The 23,197-nt window shown below is 38.4% G+C and overlaps 1 protein-coding gene across 1 annotated transcript in view; it reads left to right on the top strand.

Annotated features, from left to right (window-relative positions):
* The window catches only part of LOC5573474 (tetratricopeptide repeat protein 7B), a 30,155-nt gene extending 8,128 nt beyond the window's left edge, over positions 1 to 22,027 (top strand). Inside the window, exons 4-6 of the mRNA XM_021849715.1 lie at positions 20,847 to 21,085; positions 21,148 to 21,344; positions 21,522 to 22,027. Coding sequence (XP_021705407.1) covers positions 20,847 to 21,085; positions 21,148 to 21,344; positions 21,522 to 21,654 — 569 coding nt within the window. The 3' untranslated portion in view covers positions 21,655 to 22,027. The remainder of the gene's footprint in view (positions 1 to 20,846; positions 21,086 to 21,147; positions 21,345 to 21,521) is intronic.
* Positions 22,028 to 23,197: the final 1,170 nt, after the last annotated feature.

Genomic DNA, 23,197 nt, shown 5'->3' with positions numbered 1-23,197 from the left:
TGGTTTATCGGGTTTGGTAACACCAAGCCCTTCTAGTGAAAAGTATTCTCGTACCGCTTTCTCCAGAAATTCATCAGACCTTTCAGTACAAATGCATACTTGTACACCATGATAGGCTAACAAAAACCCACCCTAGTCTGGTTTTTGTTGCTATCGGTTCGTTTAATTTCCCTTCTCGTGCTTTCAAAGGGTAGCTCAGACTTGCATTCTTCATACCAATCAGTATGCGAGGCTGCGCATTCTGATATGATTCTACAGGAATTCCTCGCAAATGTTTGTAATGGTTCGCCATTTCTTGTGCATCAACAGATTGGCGGAATAGATCTAGAGAAGAGACAGTATGTACTCCATGAAGCCAGTACCTTTTAACGTTATTTCCGGTACCAGAAATCTGAATGTTCAACTTAATTGAGTCATTTTCTGAACGACCCATGTTTCCTGTCCACTTAAGACAGAGTGGTGAACGTTTTCCTTCTACCTCCAATTCAGTAGCCAGAGTTGCATCCATCAAAGTATAGGAAGATCCATCATCGAGAAACGCGAAAGTTTTTATGTGTTTATCTGGACCATAAAGAGTTACAGGCACAACTCTAAACAGGGTTTTGTTAGTGATCTGATGATGGATATTGCACTCACTCTCGAACTTACGAGTTGCATTAGGTTCGCGGTGTTCGGGTGATGCTGCAGATTTGACCTCAGTTTTTGGAGCAGCTACTAAATCTCGTTGATTATTATGTAGAAGTTGATGGTGTTTAAATTCGCAACCGTTTTTACCGCAGAGCTTCTGTACCTTGCACGAGCCCTTGTGATTCTTAAGGCACTTTCGGCAAAGTCCAAATTCTTTAACAACAGCCCATCGTGAATTATACCCCAGCTCGTAAAACCTTTGACATTTGTCTATGGTAGGACAGTCGCATTTACATACTACACAGGTCACTTCTGCATGCTTAAACTGGCCTGACGGAGATTGATGAGGCGGCTTCTTTGGTTCGTCCTCAACGTCCTCGGCATGAGCATTTAGAAACGCCGGATTGTTCTTTCCGCTTCGCTGAAGTTTCGAATCACTAGACGCCCCTGCAAGGGGACAAATGTCTTCTGCAAGCTCGTACAACCAACTTGAGAAAACTGACAAATTCACAGCGGCAAAATTACGGCGATATCTGGCCCAATCAAGCTTGATAGTGGTTGGCAATTTATCAACTAGCTCACGGAGAAGAGCCACGTTATAGGAATACTCTTCTAATTGACACGCTTCGATTGTGGCGCATAAATTTTGAACAGAGAGAGCGAATTCGATTATAGTATCTAATTTCTCGGCTTTAGGCGCCGGCGTGGAGCTAATTTTGGCCATTAAATTGTGCACGATGATCTCGGGATTTCCGAAGCGCATTTTAAGAGTTGAGATAATTTGAGTAACGTTCATCGGGTGCATTAACATACATTTTACCGCTTCGAAGGCTTTTCCGGTGAGGCATTTCTGCAAACGGACAAGATTTTCCTCCGCTGTATATCCGCACATGGCAGTCGTAGTTGTGAACGAGGAAAAGAATAGTGGCCATTCTTCAGGGGTGCCACTGAAAGTTGGCAGCTCACGTGAGACGGCTTGTCGAGCGACTACTTGGCTACGAGTCAAATTATTACCCTCGTCATGTTCAAACATATCGTACCTTAACGAAGAACGACCGAGTCCTAATGAATTTGCGATTCTCGGCTCTCTATCTAGTTGATGGCTCATATTCGGGCGTTGCGTCCTAGAGTGTACGACTTGATGCTGCGGAAGAAACGTTTGTGGTTGATGGGCTGGGATATTAGAGTACCGTTCAGTCGCTAATGTTGGAAACATTCTAGGAGCGCTCAAGGGTACAGCTTCACATCGAGCAGGTCTGGGCCTACCAAACTGGTTACAAATTGGAGGCATGCTGTTGGGAGGTGGTGGCTGCGGGTTCACATTCAAACGCAGTTGTTCCGGGATCGGATCCTGATCCCCGGCTACTTGTCCGGCTGTCAAACCATTTTCAATCCACTCGTTCACTCGATCCTCGTTTTTATCTTCTTCGATTTCAGCAACCGACGATGATTCACTGGCAATCTCCAATAAAAGGGCGTACCGCTTTTGAAGGTATTCACGTTTCCTCCGGTTTTCTTCTTCCTGCAATTTTCTCTCCTCGTCCAGCATTTTCAACTCCAACTCCAATTGTTTGTGTTTCGTGGATCTCTTCGACGTTCCTGAGTGCTGACTTGATGTATCCCCGAAAACTTGCTTCGCGTTTTTTCCAGGTTTATTTGACGGTACTTTCAGCAGCTCATTCGAAGTTTGTCCAACTAACGGAACCGTGGTCGGAATGATGGTGCTGGATGCCAGGGGAACGTTGGCGGTTACTGATGTCGGCAGGAGCCTTGGTTGAGATGTTGATGGTAGACATTGTCTTATATCTGTCATCTCTGGAAACATATTTGGAGCACACACAACAGACGGGTTCAATTGTGGAATTGTGTGGGGGTGGGATATTGTGCCACCAGCGAGTGTAAATATGCTTGGTGGCAATAGCATATTAGGCGCAAAGCACGTGCTAGATGAAAAATAGGCATTTGGCGGATTGAGTGTACTGCTATTATCAATAACAGACATAGGCGGAAATATTGTACTCGACGGAACATTTACCAATGCAGATGCATTAATATGAGTACTGGTTGTTACGTTGGGCAAGGCGGTTAAACTTGTTGGGTTTTGGGGAACGAAATTCAAAGGTACTGATGTTACCCTGATCGAAGGGTTGCTGATAGCCGACGTACTCACAGCTGAAGATGTTACCTTCGCAGAATCCTTCTTCTTGACTTCGTTAGAGGCAGATAGGCACGTAGGACAATTCCAATCGCGGTAGGCGACACCTTGACTCACTTCCACACACTCGAAATGGTACCAGTCATCGCACTTGTCGCACTGGACCATTCGAGTATTGTCTTCGCCGCTGCAAGCTTTGCAGTGGTGGTTGCCATGGTTTCCACCATCAACGTTTCGTACAGAGCCTCCTACGGGCTGACCATCGCGGGACGCAGTAGTACTCCTCGTCTTGATTGGCGTTCTTCCCAGCATTGCCCAGTTAGTATGGCGATAAACGAATTTTTTAAATTGTTGGCTCTCCGGCAACGGAACTGGATAGCAGAAGAAAGCACGAATTTCCAATTTCTTAATGTTTATTAGCGAGCATTAAAAAATTCCTGAAATTCCATTAATTAGTTCAGCGCAATGAAATTTTATACTCAACTTACGTTTAGTTCGTTTAGCGTTCTTCATGGGCTTTCTTCTCCTACTCCGCTCAAACTACTCTAGCTTTACCAGCTTCACCTAATTAATTATAAGTTTCAATAAATGTAATGTGTCGGATATTAATAGCAAGACTTACGTTACTTCGGACCACTATGGTAATTCGTTCTAAGATATCCGAGATCTGTGATAGGTTAGCTTTGCGAGTTCATAGGTTTTAAGCTATACAACAATAATAATCCTTAAGAAATTACATCCTATATATAGTTCAGCAAATAATTACCTTCCAAGAATTAATTTTAGAACCACATTTAGAGTTTAAGAATAATTATAAATAATTATAAGAAAATTTCTGACTATCCAACGTTAAGCATGAGAATGTACACTTTCTACTGACTTTTCTATTTTGCAAATCATCATTCTTCGCATATCGCTTTTGACGTTCGCTTTTCATCATCCGTCATCGTTCTAACTGAGTCGGGTTGCTAATTCAATCGATATGATGATGTTGAGGAAGATCGTTCTGCTGAGCCGCGTCGACCGAGGGGTCGCAACAACGGCCATTTGGCATAATTTATAAAAAATGTATTTTTCTTTCACATTTCAAAACGTTCATTTTAGTGCTTGAAATGTTTGTTTAAGACAAGTTAAGTTTACTGGAAGAAGAAGAAATTATTGGCCTTGATTTTTAGTCCAACCAAACCAGAGTGGAGTGCAAGGAAACACTTCAAAAGAGACTCGTTGTCCCAAAGTGTGCATTTGAGGCTGATGACAAGCAACATAAAGTCACACCTGTAACCTGAGGTTGAGCATATCGCTGGAAAGGTATCGTGTAGGATGGAGATCCAAGCACAAGGGATAATTGATTGTACAGTGATACCTCCATGAGTCGATGTTCCATTACTCGATATCGACTCATGGAACCATATTAAAAACAAAATTTCATGGTTACTATGATGGTCCCCTCAAACGGCTTTCCAAGGCATTTGTTTCCACGACTCGATATTTCCATGAGTCGATGGTCCCTTGAGATATCGACTCATGGAGGTTTGACTGTATTAAAATAATAATAAGCATCATAAGCAAACTTTCAAGTTTGAGTGAGGTAAAACACAAACTCTTAACCAGATCGTTGCGTACAATTTGACCAATTAAAGAGGACTTGAATACCATAAACTATGAATTTTCATTTGCACCTGTGTACTTTTTTTTTTTCTTTTTGTCTCTTTTGGCACAGACCAAGTTGATCCATTTAGCCAGGTGTTGTCAAGTTTAAATTAGTCAAGTGACAAAACGAAACCGCGTAAAAAGCATAATGATTTTATCTTTTTTGTCGCAATTAAAGTGATTCCCAAAAAAAACACATCGAATCAGGTAAATAAAAATAAATTTTCTCTACGCAATTAAAAAAATAGTTCAAACACTTATTTTTATTTCTTCTAAAAATTTGGTAATTTGATTGTACTCTGTGTAAGACTTTGATTTAGCTATTTCAATTATATCTGTTTTATTGATCAATATCTGGTATTTATTACGAATTCTATTGTATTTTGTGCATTTGAATAGGATATGGGATAGGTCTTCAACAACATTACAAGATTCACATAATGAGGATGGAACTAAACTCCAGCTATGTAGTCTCTCTTTAGTGGCAGTATGTAGTGATCTAATTCTAGAAAGTCTAACAATATCTACTGTGTTAAATGACATTTTGTAAAACCACGGTTTAGTGCTAACAGAATTCATAATTTTAAAATGTTGAATACCTTTCTCTTCTGATATAAATCTATATCTACTATTCCAATCCTCTAAAATTGATTTTTTACAAGCAAGTATGGTGTCACCCAATGTCAAACCAAAAGGAAGAATTGATTGTTTATTTAAACTAAGTTTTGCTGCTTTATCCGCACGTTCATTCCCTAAAATACCTATATGACTAGCAGTGGCGCGGGAAGTGGGTAGGACAGGTAGGACATGTACTACCCACAAAAACTCCTGGGTAGGACAGTCAAAGGGTTGTCCTACCCACGATTCCACAAAAGAAATAACAAGATCAGTAGAATGCTATTTATCATATGTAGAATATACATGAAAACTCGATCAACGTCGTACTTATTTTTATGGAGGATGGTAGACATGAAAAGGTTTTTCATGGTATTCTCACGCCTAGAAAAGCTAGACATGGTTTGTGCAAGACCCCCAAAAGTTATGGCTCGTGAGAAAAACTATTAGGAATATCTATAGTGAAAATTTAAAAAAACTAAACTGAACTATAAAACTAACTTTAAAAAATGCATTTCTGAATGAATAAATGGATGGTTTCTTTAAAATATCTACGGCCAACCTGGGACAAAATACCGTGAGTATTCCTGGAAGTAACTCTTGAGAATTTTATGGAACATTCATAGAGAATTGTCAGAAGATTATTGAAGAATCTTTGGATGATGTTAAATTATTATTTTTTTAATTATTGAGGAGATTTTCAGCCCTATGGCTGGTTCATCTCCGTAGTAATGGATAAAGCTAATACCAGTGGTATTGTGTTATACACTTTTATTATAATCTTGATAAAATCTATCTAAGAACCTTCCTTAGCCGAGTGGTTAGAGTCTGCGGCTACTAAGCAAATGCTGAAGGTATCTGGGTTCGATTCCCGGTTGGTCAAGGATCTTTTCGTTATGGAAATTTCCTTGACTTCCCTGGGCATAGAGTATCATCGTACTGTAATCTTGGGGCAAATTGATCACTGGGGTGAATTTGATCACGTCGGTACCAAATTGCATTTCCTTTCAAGGATGCTTAATACTTCGTTGCTATCACGGGCATTCCATGTTTTCTAGTTTATAGATGTCCAATGATGATTTTAAACTATTTCATTTTTATTCCAGTCAGTTTTGCAAAGAAATATTCACAGTTTTTGAAGGTGTTAGCAATACTGTTGGAAATGTCGGTACTAAACAATCCGCTGGTACTTAGCCTACATGTAAACTTTGAGTGTTCAAAATGTTGTGTAAGCTTCAGTGTGAATTGCTTAACTCATTTTTGAAATCTGTACTGTTTTTTGCCGATAAAACCGTTTATTGTTGAATAACGTGCTTATTTCAAGGGAAATTGTACACATTAAATTTTAGGCGTATTGTGCAGATTTACAAAGTTTAATTTTGCAATTGATGATGTATACGAGTTGTAAGAATTTTGACATCATTTTCAGATTCAGGAGACCCAAATTTAGTAGATATGGAAATTTCACACTCTTAAATATGCTTTATTATATAGTGATCAATTTCGCCCCAATGTGTCATTTTCAATTTTTGATATTAAAACTAATTTTATGAAATGTTAAATTTCATTTCATTAAAAGACGATTACATAAACTTATAGAGATCAATGAAGTACTGATTTTACTGAAATAAATTTGACAATTCTCTAATTCCAAAGGAGAACATGTCAAAAAGTTGTGAAAAAGCAATCAATTTGCCCCCGGATTACGGTACCTGCCACATGATATACGAATGCAAAAATGGCAACTTAGGCAAAAAAAGCTCTCAGTTAATAACTGTGGAAGTGCTCATAAGAACACTAAGCTGAGTAGCAGGCTCTGTCCCAGCGAGGACGTAATGCCATGAAGAAGAATAATCTATCAAAGCATTGCTAAATCTCTTGACGATTTTCAGAGTAATTCTTATAAAACTCTGAAAAATGATTTGAACAAATTCCAACTGATGTTTTGTGACAGGCAAGCAGTTTGGTCTATTTTTGTCAATTTGTTTAATAAAATTTATTTAAAAAACATATTTATATTTTTTAATATGAGTAATAACAAAAGTTGATCAAATGAATAATCCCAAAGACAATATCAATAAAAAGTTTCTTTTTGGAGACGTGGTTTCTTTTTTAATGCAAGTCTTCAAAAAGTCTATTTTTAATGGAAGGTTTCTAAAGTGTCTATCTTAAACATAAATGGTCTTTAAAGTATCTTTTTTTCTTATTCTGTTTGCATTGAATCCTGATGCTAAATTGCACGGACTCCAAAGAAACCTTCAGAGGCCATAACAGGATCAACAGGCTTTTCAAGAATTGCGTCTCAAATTCCTCCAGGAAAAGCTTCAGTAATTAGCATAGTAACTTTATTAAGAACATCTTCAGAGTCCCCTACAGGGATTTATCCAGAAATTCTTCTAGAGATTTCTCTACAAATTCCCCTAGAAAGTTTTCCAGCGATTTCCAAATGATGTCTAGAAGTATTTGCTCCAGAAAACACTTGAGAATTCCAAAGCTATTATATTCTGTGATTTCCTCAGGTATTACTGCTTTTCATTCAAAACTATCCTAGAATTTGTTCCAGATATTTTTTCACTGATCCTTCAATTGAATTCTCCAGTTGCTCGAAGAGATCTTCCAAATACTTCTACAGAATTTCATTCTACGAAAGAAATTCCAAAGTTTTTGCGGAATACTATCCTGAAATTCGATTATCCTAGCAAATTATCTAGAAAATCTTTTTAAACTTCGAGAAAAAAAGCTTAGATTTTAGAGAAATGTTCCCTCTGTTTCTATAAATAAAAAAAAAAACAAACTCTCGGCCTCTTTTTGGTACCTGTTTAAGTCTCTTTTTTCAGGTGAGAGATCTTCAATTTCCTATTATTAAAGCACTTAATCGCTACTAGCCCTGGAAAGACGAAAATCTTTCTTAATCTTGTGATACGACTGGCATGGAAATGAGGAGGTTGGAGGCATCAGTGACAAAAATATTGCTTTAGAAAATCTACGTTGAAGTTTTTGCAGCAATTTTTCTTTCCACACAAATTGGGTGGGAGTCAAAAAACAATTCAGTCTTTTAGGAATTATGTTATTTTTCCTGTTGAGCAGAAAAATCGTCTGAAATATCAACTCAACTTCACTCAAAACCAACAAAAATGTCACTTAAGTCCCTCTACGTTTGAGTCCCTCAAGTATAGTAACTTTCAATTTCCAGCCTATGATTCCACAGGGTTCAGATTTTTCAGAGTTTTACTGTGTACAAAATATTTAGCAACGTTTGTCCTACCCATGGTTTTGAACATGGACGCGCCTCTGATGACTAGGTATCCACTGAACAATAACTTTGATGATATCTGATTTACATAAAAAATTATAAATTTCGTTTACAATACAATTTTCTAACTGCCTACCATTTAAAATCATTTGACATCCACTTTTACAATCGGTAAGAATACATATTTTCTTTTCACCCTTCAGATAAGCGTATTTGATAGCTTCCAGTATTCCTATTAGTTCTGCATTAGCTATTGAAAAAAGAGGATTTAATTTATGGCTAACTGATATTAACATTTTAGAATCATAAAAACCACATCCTACACCTTCACTAGTTTTAGTTCCGTCAGTGTAAATTTTATAAAAATCGGAATAATTATCTAAAATAATCTGAGTGGCAATGGATTTTAAAACTTTTTTGTTAGTGTTGTTTTTCGAATTTGTTTTTAAATTAATCTGGATCTCTAACTGATTTGTATCAAAATTTGGAATTGCATTATTCATAGCACAAAGTTGAACTAATAGGAAATTATTTAAGGTAGCATTATTTTCCAGAAAAGTTAAGTGTTTGAAATCTCTGTCTGACGAAATAATTGATGATAATGTTTCAACTAATGGGCTATTTCTAAAATATAGGGTTTTAGTCGTTTCTTTAAGTGCTAGTATGTTAGCTCTCAAGTCTACGGGTATCTCTCCGGTTTCCGCTAACACAACATGATTAGGAGTTGATTTTAATAATCGCAATGACAACCTGAGACCTATATTTTGGGTAACTTGGAGTCTATTTAAATCTGTTTTACAAGCAGAACCATATATAGAAATACCGTAATCTATGTGAGATCTTACCAATGATTTATTAATTTGAAGCATTACTTGTGGGTGCGCACCACCGTTTTTCTTACTGATCATTTTAAGAACATTTGTTTTTCTCCTGATTTTAAACACTGTTTCTGTAATATGTTTTTTAAAACTTAATTTATGGTCAATCCATATACCAAGATATTTCTGATATGGTTCTGTTTTAATGTTATTATTATCTATTTTAATGTTAAGATTATCTTGAAATTTGTTTGTAAAGCATATTGTAGTTGATTTTTCCGGATTTACTTTTAATTTTAATTTGGATAGAGTAGTTTGAACTTTATCAAGGATGTTGTTCATTTTTGACGTAGCTTCTGAAATATTTCTGGCTATTATTAATATTGCAAAATCATCAGCAAATTGAAAGAATATTACATCATTATCTGCCAATTGATGTATTTCTGCAGTATATAAATTAAATAACAATGGTGATAAAGGGCACCCTTGAGGGAGCCCTTTATTAGTAATAGCTGAAATTTCTATTCCGTTTTGTAAAGTGATAGTGGCTTTCCTTTCTTTAAGATAAAAGTACACCCAGTCTACAAGGTCAGAAGCTATCCCTGTAGAAGCTAATTTCTCTAATAATATACTAATATCTACATTGTCAAAAGCTTTTGACAAATCAAGAAATGTTACAACTGGAATTAAATTATTTCTCTTCGTTTCTTGTATCTTAGATATTAGAAAATTTACGCAATTTACTGCAGATGATCTCTTCTTAAAGCCAAAAGAACATTTAGGAATAATATTATTGCTCTCTATGTAACTTTCTATTTTCTTTTTGACTAAAATATTAATAGATTTAAGAAAAATTTGAATAAGTGAAATTGGACGATAAGCTAACGGATCTAGCTGTTATTTTCCTGGTTTATGAATGGGAACTATTTTAACTGTTCGCCAGTCATCAGGCATACTTCTAGTTTTCAATACTTGGTTTAAAATATCAACTATTTTGTCTATAAACAATGGATTTAACTGTTTTAAAATATGATATGAGATATAATCATTACCAGGGGCTGACGAGTCTTTTTTAATTTTTAATATTTTGAGAAAATCTGCCACTGAAATTTGAACTGATATCGTTGACCTTGTTTTCGGAGTGTATTTAATTGGTTCATCTATTGGTGGAAAGTTTATGTCTATGAATTTTTGTGCCAGTTGTTCATTGTTCATTAAAATAATATTATCCTTTTTCCGGAAACCACCACTTAACATTCTAACCGTATTCCAAAGCATTTTTGATGGCAAGTTAGGAGTAAGTTCATTAATTAGTTCTTTATATGACTTTCTTTTTTCTCTTCTAATTACAGATTTAAGTTTTGCTTTTGCTCTACGAAAATCTAAAAAAATATTAATGGTTAAATTTTTGTAATATTTTTTTAATTTATCATTTTTCTCTTTTAGTAAATTATCAATTTCTGAAGTCCACCATTGCTTTGGGACTTTTTTATATTCAGTTTGATTATATAACGATTGATTTATGCATTCATTCAATTTATTCTGCAAATCATTTGAATTTTCAATTATATCAACACTAATATTATTAATTAAATTAATGGCTTTTTTCTTGTTAACTACTATTTGTTTATCTATCTATATAAATAAAAATGGAATGGTGTTTGTATCTCACGAAATAGCTTACGAACGGGCCAACGGATTTGAATGATTCTTTCTCAGTTTTGTTCGTCAAGGGTTCCGACGTGTTTGTGTGTATAAAAATCCCAGGATATTCACCGGGAAAGTTGAAAAAACGAGCGCGAAACAAACTGTCATTTTATATGGGACGATCAAAAGCGTTGTTCAACAGCCTACTTGATGGCAAGACGAAGTTTGCCGGGACCACTAGTAAGGAATAAATCTTACAGAATCTAATAATTTATAAAAAATCATTTTATGGTTACCAGACAATTCCTCGTCTAAAACCTCCCAATCAATTTTTGCTGCAATTTGTGGTGTAGCAAGGGTTAAATCTATTGCAGATGGTATGGTATTTGGAGGTTTAATCAAAGTCGGAGAACCGTCATTTAATACTAATAAATCACTGTCATCTAGCAGATTGATCAATAATTCACCTCGTGGACAGATGTTATTAGATGAATTCCAAGTCGGGTGATGTGCATTCAGATCACCACCCAAAATAGTGTGGGCTTTTAAATTGTCAATAAATTTCAAAAGTTGCTTCAGAGAATCTTTCAATTGATTATTATTAATTGGTGGGGGTGGAATATAAACAGAAAAAATGATAATCGGTTCAATGGTGTTGAGAATTTTAATGGCTATTACTTCTATAGGATTTAACTCCGGTAATTTAATTTCTGTAAAAGCTAAATCGTTTTTAACTAAAAGACCTACTCCACCATAGCCTTTAGATCTAGTTATTTTAGGAAAATTATATCCATTAAACTTGATATCTTCATCAGGCTTAAGCCATATTTCGGAAAGAATAGCAATATCTACTTTATTTTTTGTTAGGAAGTTTGAGAGAAGCGATCTTGTCTCGGAATATTATATTGTAAGATTTGTAAATCTCTTGTAACATTGGCCATTTTTGAAAATAAAACTGGATTAAGAAATTGAGAATGATTTTTAATTAAAACGGTGTATTCAGGATTGATCCGAGTTCTTCATTAATGTTAATCAAAATTAAATCGGAATTCCAATCATTCACATCTTTACTTGTTTGTACTTTGATTAAATCTTGTATTTTCTTGATTTTATTAAAAACACCAGAGTTATTCAGTTCAATTATTATTTCGTTTTTCAATTGTTGTTTTAGTTTTTCTATTTCTGTTACTTTATACGGATTTTCCTTGAATTCATGGATTGGTTCTTCAACTATTTCGGGTTGCGGGAAAACATTTTTATGAATTATTGGGTTGGTTTTAATGACTTTGCTATCAGATTGAACTCTTGGAGAAACATTTGAACTGTTTAGGTTAGGTCTCAAGTTAGGTATTGGATTGAGGGGTGGAAATTCGGTTTGGGATTGTAATCTTATCTGTTGAGATCTGTTCGGTCTAGCGTATTGTTTAGAAGCTTCAGAAAAAGTAAGTTTCATCTTAGCCATAGCTGTTCGAATTTGATCTTGTCTGTGTCTTTCTGGACAATTGTAATCGTTTGCGATGTGCTCACCATTACAATGTACACATTTCTTGATTGCCGATTGACAATCCTTATCGCTATGCTCAAGTCCACATAACTTGCATCTGATCTTCGCTTTACATGCTTTGGCCTTGTGGCCATAGCGCCAACAGTTGAAACAGATTCTCAGCGGAAATATGTAAACCTCTACCTTTGCTGGAATACCGTACAGTGTTATTTCTTCTGGAAGTTTTTCGCCTTCAACAAAAAATTTTACCGAATATGTTGAGATCAGTTCTTTATTTATCATTCTTTTAATTCTTTCGATCTTTTGAATCTTCTTGTTAGAGACAATATTTGCCTGAATTTCCTCTTCGGTAATTGACGGTGGAATATTCCTGACAACACCAATGGTTTGTTTGAACATATTGGGGACATAAACATTGTACTTGAAACAGTCAGCCAAAAGTTTTGAATTAATTAATGCCTCAGCTTGTTTTGGTTTATCGAACGTTACCTTGAACCTGTTTTTGCCTGCAACTGTCAGCGATTTGTAATTCTTAACCTCAATATTATGTAAGATCTTTGCTACTTCCATTACGTGAATCCGTTTACTCTTATTTTGGTCATTTTTGTTCTGTTCATCTTGTAGTTTTGGTTCAATGAAAAAAGTTGTGTAAATTGAATTTTTAATCCAACCGTCATCGTAAACCTTGTCATCTTTAGTTTTATCCTTCCTCTTCCTCCTGTTCCCCTGTTGGAATTCCTGTTCATTTTTGTCAATAACTTCAATCTGTTTTTCTGTATTTGTTTTTTTGTAAGCACCTGTGTTTGATTTCATTCTTTTAATTACATTTTTGTCAACTTCTTCATTAGAGTCAGAATCACTAATTCCTGTTCGTTTCAGCTGTATGTTCATTTCCATTTCCTCATTTGCCGAATCGAAAGTGTCTGAATTTTCAATAGGAGGATCATCTCCTCCTCTTGCATCTGCACTATCTGAGTCCTGACTCATTACGGTGGATTCATCGAATCCCACCTCCTAATCGGATGCACTTAACCTAACCTTAAAATAGGAATAAATCTATGAACAGTCTTACAAAAAGTACTTACCTCTAAAAGAAATAAAAACTAATGGAACTCTTTTACTCTTCACTTAATCTAAATCAATTTAGTTAAAAGCCACTAAAAAAGCTAAAATCAAAAGCACTTTTTTCTCTGTAAGAATTTCTATCAAAAACGTGTCGCGACTTGATGGTTCACCAAGCAAAACTTCGAACTTGCGATCACAACAGTTCAAGAGAGAATGCACCTGTGTACTTAATTGGACGACGACGACGACGACGACGTTTTTTTTTCGTTTGTTTACATGGTTGCTAGTCGGATCGTTCTGTTTCTCGCACCATAATCGAACAGTTTTTCCCGTGTAAACAGTGTATTTTTCACCTGTGTTTAGTTTATTTTCGTTAATTATCGATCTGTGCTCTCCGGCATATCTATTATTGTGGTGTTCTCAGTGACAATACGTAGAAAACGTCGATAACATAATCGTCTCGCGAACAACGGCGGATTATTTTCCTTCACGCTTACAGTGACTCGAACTCATATTCGTACAGGTGCGGTGTTAGAGAATCTCCACCATGTCTGATACATGCGATCATTGTGCGAAACCGGTCAGAAACGATGACGAGTATATTTCTTGTATGGCTTTCTGTGAACGGATGGTGCATATAAGATGCTCGGTTACGAAGCTCAACAAACCGTTTGTGAAAATCATCCAGGAAAGCCCGAATTTGATTTGGATGTGTGATGAATGCGTGAAACTGATGAAGATTGCCAGATTCAAATCGGTCGTTTCGTCGTTCGGTGAGGCTATTCAGTCTATTACCGAAAAACAAGAGTCAGTACACGCTGAAATCAGAAAGGAAGTGGCAAAACAAGGACAGTAAATCGCTCTTTTGTCTAAACGAATGACCCCATCTACTCCGTTTTTGCGCGAACCTGGCTCGTCTTTTCAACAACCACCTTCTAAAAGACGGCGTGACGAAGAATTCAACTTTAAACAGGTCGCTACTAAACCTCTGCTCGGCGGAACGAAAGATACAACTACCGCCAGCATACTCACAGTCCCCGAGCCGGAAGAATTATTTTGGCTGTATCTTTCCCGCGTCCATCCAAATGTTAAGCCAGAAGCAATCGAGAAATTGGCCAAAGATTGTTTACAGTGCGATAAGCCCATCAAAGCAATTCCGCTAATAAAACGAGGGACTGACACAAGCCGCTTGAGTTTCATTTCGTACAAGATTGGAATCGATCCTAAGTTTCGTGATGCTGCACTGAGCCGTGATACTTGGCCCAAAGGAGTTTTGTTCCGAGAATTCGAAGATCAGAGTTCCAAAAACATTTGGTTACCCCGCCTGCATACGCCGACTATCACGATCTCCCCGGAAATAGGAGCTTCACAGTTCTCCACTCCCACGAGTGTAGTCAACTTAGCGAACTAGATCTGAACAACATGCAACGTAGCAACGTAGCTACATCTGTCACCAAATGCCGTAAACCAGAACGCTTTGCCTGCCGCATTAAGGGAGCTCTTGATCCACTCGACACAGTCGCGCCAGCTTGTTCCTGCCATCGAAGTCATCCTGGTCCTGTTGTCGAGATCGGTGACGGAGTCTCCCAACCTTCTATCTCAGGCAAGTACGCATGCTTTTGTAGCAATTCTCTGCCTGATCAGCTCCAATTTTTCAGTTTTCCTTCTGATCTTGTCGATCACAATAACATCGATACTGGAACCCAGTATTCCATCCAACTAAATCGGAACAACCAGTCTACTCCGACGACAACAGAACATCAAGTGGAACGCAGTTTTACGTCAAGCTCACAACCAGGACGCAGTGCAGCTAGCATTTTGGAAGTCTCTGGATCCTCTAGCTCAGTCCGGCCTTTTCCAGCCAGCGTTCTTCACAGTCGTCCTGGTCCTGTTGCTAGATGTGGTTCAGAGATCTTCCAGCCTGCTCTGCTAGGCAAGTACACTCAAGTTTCCGCTTTCCCGATGCCTGATGCGGTTCCAAATTTCAGTATTTTGGACTCGACCGACGCAAGTGATACTTCTTCAACACTTACTCATGGACACCCGGAACGCACCGTAGAAAGCCATATGGAAGCCCTCAATCCCTCCGACGCAGTCCAGCCCCCTGCCGTCGTCGTTCTCCATAGTCGTTCCGGCCCTGCTGTCGGAAGTGGGGCGAGGGTCTTCGAACCACTTAACAACGGCGAAAATATTGGCGTCTCCAAAGTGCGGCGGAAAGAAGACATCGTTATCTACTACCAGAACGTCGGCGGTATGAACTCGCGCGTAAACGACTACCGAATGGCCGTGTCGGATTCCTGCTTCGACATTATCGTCGTTTGTTTCTGTGCAAGACCAAGATCCATTCATTGGAGCGGCACCCTGTGAGCTTGTAAAAGCTGTACCGCACCACCCTCCGTTGATTATTGCCGTTGAAAATAACCAGGCCCATGATTTCGACAACTGTCCTGCTGGTGTGTCATATGACTTTTCTAAGGCGGATCACCGTAGCATAGCAGCCGTATTGGCCGACATTAACTGGGATAACGTTCTCGATCTCAGAGACATTAATACTTCTGCGCAAACTTTTTCTCACATCTTGACATACGTCATAGACAGACACGTGCCGAAGAAAGTTGTCCATCATGACTCCCGCCCTCCATGGCAAACTAGCGAATTGCGAAAATTGAAATCAGTCAAGAGAGCAGCTCTAAGGAGATATACAAAGTATCGGACACCTTCATTGCGAAGCTACTACCTGAGAGTCAACTACGAGTACCAACGTGTCAGTCGTCACTGTTTTTTGCAGTACCAGCGGAGCATAGAACTGAAATTTAAACGCAAACCAAAATCGTTCTGGAAGTACGTAAATGAGCAGCGCAAAGAATCGGGCTTTCCTTCTTCGATGGAATGGAATGGCAAATCCTCGTCATGCTTACAGGAAATCTGTCAGTTCTTCGCTAGCAAATTTTCCAGCGTATTCAGCGGGGAAAGTATAAGCAATGATCAGGTCATTTGTGCAGCCAACAATGTCCCCATGAATGGCCAAGCTTTGGGGAGTCTTGATTTGGATATCAATGCTGTATCCAGGGCCGCTTCGCAGTTGAAATCGTCCAACCATCCTGGACCAGATGGAGTTCCCTCAGCATTTCTCAAAGAGCATATCGGAAATTTGCTTGCACCGCTCTGTTGTTTATTCCGGTTATCTCTATCTTCCGGAATTTTCCCTTCCTGTTGGAAAGTGGCAAACATGTTCCCGGTGCATTAAAAAGGATGGAAACGCGACGTGGATAATTACCGTGGTATTACGTCCTTGAGTGCTGTGTCGAAGTTATTCGAGCTTGTTGTGATGGAACCTTTGCTCTCTCATTGCAAGCACCTGCTGGATTCCGATCAGCACGGATTCATCGCCGGCCGCTCAACAACCACTAATCTACTGTGCTTCACCACTTTCATTACCGACAGTATGATCGCTCGAGTGCAGACTGACGATATATATACTGACCTGTCGGCCGCTTTTGACAAGTTGAATCACGATATTGCTATTGCCAAACTTGACAGATTTGGCGTCTGCGGTAATCTTCTGAGCTGGTTCGGCTCTTACCTAACCAATCGTCAGCTAAGAGTTGTGATAGGCGATTGCAGTTCCGACAGTTTTCACGCTACATCCGGTATACCACAAGGAAGCCACCTGGGACCACTGATTTTTCTGCTTTACTTCAACGACGTTCATCTCGTTATCAAAGGCCCCCGCTTATTGTATGCAGACGACCTGAAAATATTTTTACGGATATGCTCTGTTGCCGACTGTTTATACCTACAACAGCAACTTGATAGTTTCGCCAGTTGGTGCTCGCTGAATGGAATGGTGGTTAACCCCACCAAGTGCTCCATCATCACGTTTTCTAGAAAAAAGCAACCAATCTTGTTCGATTATAGTTTGCTTGGCACGAAAATTGAACGTGTGAATCACATCAAGGATTTGGGCGTGTTCCTTGATTCACAGTTAACGTATAAACAGCATATCTCGTATACCGTCAGTAAAGCGTCAACGACTTTGGGATTCATCTTTAGAATCGCCAAGAATTTCTCCGACATCTACTGTCTAAAATCACTCTATTGTTCTCTCGTGCGTTCCACGTTGGAATATGGTTCCGCTGTTTGGAGTCCTATTTATAATAATGGCGCAGAAAGGATTGAATCTGTTCAACGCCGATTTCTCCGATTCGCACTCCGTAAGCTACCTTGGAGAGATCCATTCCGCTTGCCGAGCTATGAGAGTCGATGCCGATTGATAGACTTGGAGCTCCTCCGGAACAGAAGGGACACATTCAGAGCTTTAACAATTGCAGACGTTTTACTGGGTCGTATTGACTGTGGGACAATCCTGGAGCGAGTCCATCTAAATGCCCGTCCACGCTCCCTCCGGAACAGCGTCATGCTGAGATTGCCTCTAACTCGAACCAACTACGGACTTCACGGAGCACTTAGTGGGTTGCAGCGAGTGTTCAATAAAGTCGCATCATTGTTCGACTTCAATACCACCCGAGAGATGCTTCGCCGAAGGTTTTTATCATTTTTTGACGAACGAAGAGTTTAATTTAAGTTTTATCTCTTGACTGTTTAGTGCTTTTGTTAAGTTTTTGTCCTCTGATTGTTTTATATATATTTTAGACATCATTGGGGCTACAATTTGCCTGTTGATGTGTTTCGAATAAATAAATAAATAAATATGCCGAAACGACGACGACGACGACGACGATTTGTTTTTAAACTGTTTGGCCGATGTTGGAATCGGCCGAAAGCAAATTAATATAATGATCGGATACTACACCTTCAAGATATTTTTCAGGGATTTAATTGATCATTCTTCCTCAAGGGTCCAGGAATTCTTCCAAAGAAGATGCCAGTGCACTGCAGTGATGTTCTGTTTATTTATTCGTGATCAAACGTCAACATCCTACCACAAAATCGCTAGTGTTGGGAGGTGACTTTAACCTCCAAATTGCGAAATCATCACTCCAAGTTAGTTCTAATATCCTCCGTTATATGAATTATGGTGGCGCGTCGATCGTCGCAAGATTCTCGTTAAACAGTCAATACCGTTAAAATAATTATTGGCAGCGCAGTAAATATGCCAACCGTCTGTATGCCGAAGGGATATCATCATTCATATGAATGTTTTTTCATGGGGAGGATGGGGAGTCTCATGGCGGTTCCTCTTAAGTTTTTTTTTTTAATATGTATTGAGAAACCTTGAGAGCTTAATATATGAAGCTTTTGATGATCTTGATTGATTCTCTGAACTTCACAACGAACTCTTGGTAACATACTAGCTATAACTTTTTTAGTATTCTTGTTGGATTTCTGATGAGGAGGATTCAAACGAAGTTCTGGTGGATTCCTTGATTGATTTTTATTTTTGACTTTTTTAGGACATTTTTTATGACAGGTTTTACAAAGATCGTGGAAAGCATGATTTCAAGAAAAAAAAAATTGGTCATGCAGATCTTCTTAAAAAAGTCAATAGTTAAAACTCAGCAGAGATCTGAAAAAAAAATCTTCGAGATCCTGCCTAAAACTGCATCAGAAAACAGTACCGTAATCCGGGGTACCGTAATTTCGGGTGAAATTGATCATTTTTCACGGTTTTTCTAGTCTGTTTTCTATAATGTTAACAATGCCAAACAACTAAATGCAGGAAAAACAAGTACGAAAGTGTTCCTCATCGACTCATGTACCGATATTTTCTAACAAATGTCATTTTAGTGTTAACAAATATCTCTAAAATAAAAAATCAGGGGATCTCATTTCGGGGTGAAATTGATCACTTGTCAATGCCATTATTGTTTGTTTTCAAAACAACTCTACCTGATAAATTTGTGCTCCCTGAATCCAAATATGCTTGTCAAATTCTTAACAATGGAATATTTATATAAATAACGAACAGTTAAATTTCAAGAATTACGCGGAAGACGCCTAAATATATGCAATTTCTTACGGAATTGAGTGATATTTAGCAGAAATTCAATTATTTAAACCATATGAGCTTATTGGTACGTGTTTTGGTAATGAAATCTGGTTTAGGGGTATATCTCAAGCATCCTCAAAAACTTTTAGGTTTATACCGTGTTCAGATCCATGCTTAGAAATAGAAGTTCATAGGTGTTTGTCAATACTGCACCGTGCATGATTTTAAAATTTTACATCATTTTCATAGTAATACACATTCTTTAACGCAAAAAACTTTACAACACACAATTCGACAATAGTTACGACAAATAACGTTCATTTACTGCAGCTCACATTGATATTTGTGCTCCATTACGAATAAATAAAATCGTGTGATACGATGATCAATTTCACCCCTCTGATCAATTACACCCGATTTTACGGTATCATTGATCAGCGGGGTAACATTGATCGGAATGACTTATCTCGTAATAAGTTGGTATCGTCATTTATTGATAAAACATTTCCAAAGCATGAATGTTGCTTCTCTCATATTTATTAGCTAATAAACATTAAGATTTTTGCAAAAATTGCGTTAACTTTATGCGTAAATTTGTCAAGTTTGCGAAACAATGATTTCAATGGTTAAGGATGACACTACCAAAGATTTATGTCTCACATAAGTTCTGTAAGCAATATGAGTAAGGAAAATGCGGTTCTCACTAAAAATGGCATCGCCAAAAACGATTCCGCTGTCAAAACTTTTATGAGTATGTTCAATTAGGCAACATTAATGAATTGCTATTAAGAATGTAGAATTCCCTTAGGAAATTGCCTACCTTTAGGCGTATTCCGCTGTTCGAGGTGTTTTTAATTTTGAAATAACTCAAAAAGTAAATGAGATGTAAGCGTTTGGACATCATATTCGGCTTCAGGGGCCATGATTTATGTAAGTAACGACATTTTCAATATTACCGAACGTTGTTGACATGGATGATCAATGTTACCCCATATCAGCTAAATGAAAAAATCACATAAAACATTTTTGTACAAATGCTTAAATCTTTCAAAACACAAAATACAGTATACAGTCACGAGCTATGGGTAGCAGTACTTGTTTTAAAAATATAAAACTCACAACATTTACATTTTTGGATGAAATATCAAAGAAATATCCAAAAAACTGATCAATGATACCCCGGATTACGGTACGTATAAAAAAATCCAAAATTCATGGAGGTTATCTCGCGGCACCACACGTTTTGTACATATAACGCAAATGTTTCACTAGAGACTTTCGTGGAACTTGTGCCTTGTGCTCTGGAGTGGCAACATATGTTTACAGAGAGTTTATTGACATATTTTTTCGAATTCAAGAATATGGAGACGTCGCACGGTATGTTTTCGACATCAAACGGGAATGTCCTCGTAGAACTTAGGACTTACCATGTGGCTTAGGTATAGAAAACGATTAGGTTATCTCGCCTATTGTTGAACAGTCAGTGTATTCCATGAAATTTCTTTCGGATAATAACGGCGACGATCTGGCAGGCCTGATGATATCTCTAATCTTTCCCCTAGATTCGATCCACGCTGCTTCTCTCGCGGCATCCCGCATTGAGCACGCCCTCAGCGAAGCAGCCAGCTCGCTTAGCTCGTTTAGCCCCCGTCCTGGCCCACAGAAGGCCTGGATGATCCAGTTCAAGATTTGGCTCCTGCTCGCGGACGTCTATCTGGCCATCGAGCAGCCCAACGAAGCGATCAACTGCATTCAGGAGGCGAGCTTGATCAATCCGGTGTCTCATCAGGTCATGTACATGGTATGTTTGCCAGGCGGCATCTCATCCGTTCAGATCTGACTTTTCTTCGTGTGTTCTTCTAGCGTGGCCTCATCCACATCTACCAGCAACAGTGGGCGGATGCGAAGCAGTGCTTCCTGAATGCCGTCTCAGCCAATCCGTACCACACGGATGCCCTGCGAGCGCTGGGCGAAGCCCATCTCACTCTAGGTGAACCGCGCCTCGCGGAGAAGACTCTCAAGGATGCCGCCCGAATCGATCCCAATTGTCCGAAGATTTGGTGAGTAGTCCCAGTAACGTCTCAAGTAATCAAAAAGCACTCTAATTCGCGTGATAATGCATGTATTGCTATTATACAGTTGACATGCTCTATTTTAGCCGTATAATGCCAAAAAGTCGAATTAGAGGGCTAAAAGATAGTTGAGAACCCTCATGACCACGTTTTTCTCTTCAATAGGTTCCTGTTGGGTCGGGTGATGGAGAGCATTGGGGACTACACGGCTTCGGCCGATTGTATGGCCACGGCGCTGCAGCTGGAACCGTCCTGCCCGGTCTTGCCGTTCACCTCGATTGCGCTGGTGTTTGACTAAATGGGAAAAGATTGCAAGTTTCGTTGACTATTTCTAAGAACAACTAGAAAAATTCGGTGTCAGATGTTACTGTAGTCCGATAGTACCGAATAGGTGTCAGAAAGGACATCCGTGGGTCACCATCTCGTATTCGATATGTTTGTCAATCTATTCGTCGGAGGATTTATACCGTTTTAACTTTCAAACTATACATTGGGTAAGCATGGACGTATGTTAACGTATTTATTTGAATTCTGTGATTGTTGATTCATTACCGTAAAAATCCATTATTGGTGTGAGTGTATTTAACTAGGTGGTAAGGCAAAATGTATTACTATTACTTAAAAAGCATTATTAGCGGAAAATATATATCAAAATTATAAATGAAAAATTATCCGATATCTCCAGATCCTGTTGTCCGGTAGTCATATTATATCCCAGCTCATCCCGCTTTCGTTATTTTCAAGATACTGGGTCCGCCACGCCGTAGAGTCTGGCGAGCTCAGGGTTGGTAGTAGTTCTCCTTTTAGATGCTTGGTCTTTATTTTAATGCAAGTCTTTAAGCAGTCTCTATTTCAAATGAAAGGTCTCTGAAGTCTCTTTTCTATGCGAAATGTTCTGGTTGATTCCCATCGCCCGCAGTACTGCCATAGACATTTCCTAAGTTGTCTTGACCATCATTGCCTGTGCTCTCAATACCATCATTCAAGTGTTCATCGAAATGGAGATTCCACCTTTCGATCTCCTCGCGTTCGTTCGTTAAGATGCTCCTATCCTTAACCTTCCAGTCGTCACGCGGTTTGCCACCGTCAGAACCACCTCGCTACTGTTGGAACGGAAACCGAGGTTTTTTCACCAGTGTTGTACAAAAAACAACAGCGCTACTACTGAAGTGTTAAAGAAGACTGGGGAGACTTGATCCCCTTTTCTAAATACGGCTGTAGCATGAACGTACCATATGTTACGATGTTAACCCTTTCTGCCCCACGACTTTGATCATCTAATATTTCTCGCTTACTTTACGTAAGTAACTATCATACGGTTTCGAGAAAATTAATCAAGAAAAATCACAACACGCTGTGAATTAGACTATCGAAATTGGTGTACACTGAGCTGAATCTCCAACTAGATTATATGTGCAGCGCACATATATTTTTGCAATCAAGCTTTGCATTTGGACTGTATTAATTCCGCACATAAAATAAAATGCTCTGTAACCCTTAGATTTCAAATAGAGCGCCTCTATGAATTACATGCAACCGCATGTAATTTTTATAAATCTGACCAATATATTTGATTAGCGACCAAATGTTTATTCCCTCCTATTATTTTTTAATTAAAACAATAATAAAAGCTAATTAAACACTTTACGGTTAGTTGAACTCAATCTCATGTTTATTTTCACTTCAATGAAATCATTTAGTGGATTTTCGGCGGAAAGTTTGTAGCCTTGGTTATGGTGACGCTGCTCACGATAGGGTTGATGAGAAAGTATTCATTCATGCCGGAGTACGGGTAGAGCTAGAGCATGTGGGAGTTTGCGCTGGTATCTATTCGGAATAGG

The sequence above is a fragment of the Aedes aegypti genome, chromosome 3, assembly GCF_002204515.2.
Source record: "Aedes aegypti strain LVP_AGWG chromosome 3, AaegL5.0 Primary Assembly, whole genome shotgun sequence".
Lineage (NCBI taxonomy): Eukaryota > Metazoa > Arthropoda > Insecta > Diptera > Culicidae > Aedes > Aedes aegypti.
The sequence above is the reverse complement of the archived record's forward strand: the minus strand, read 5'-3'. Positions and strand labels throughout refer to the sequence as shown.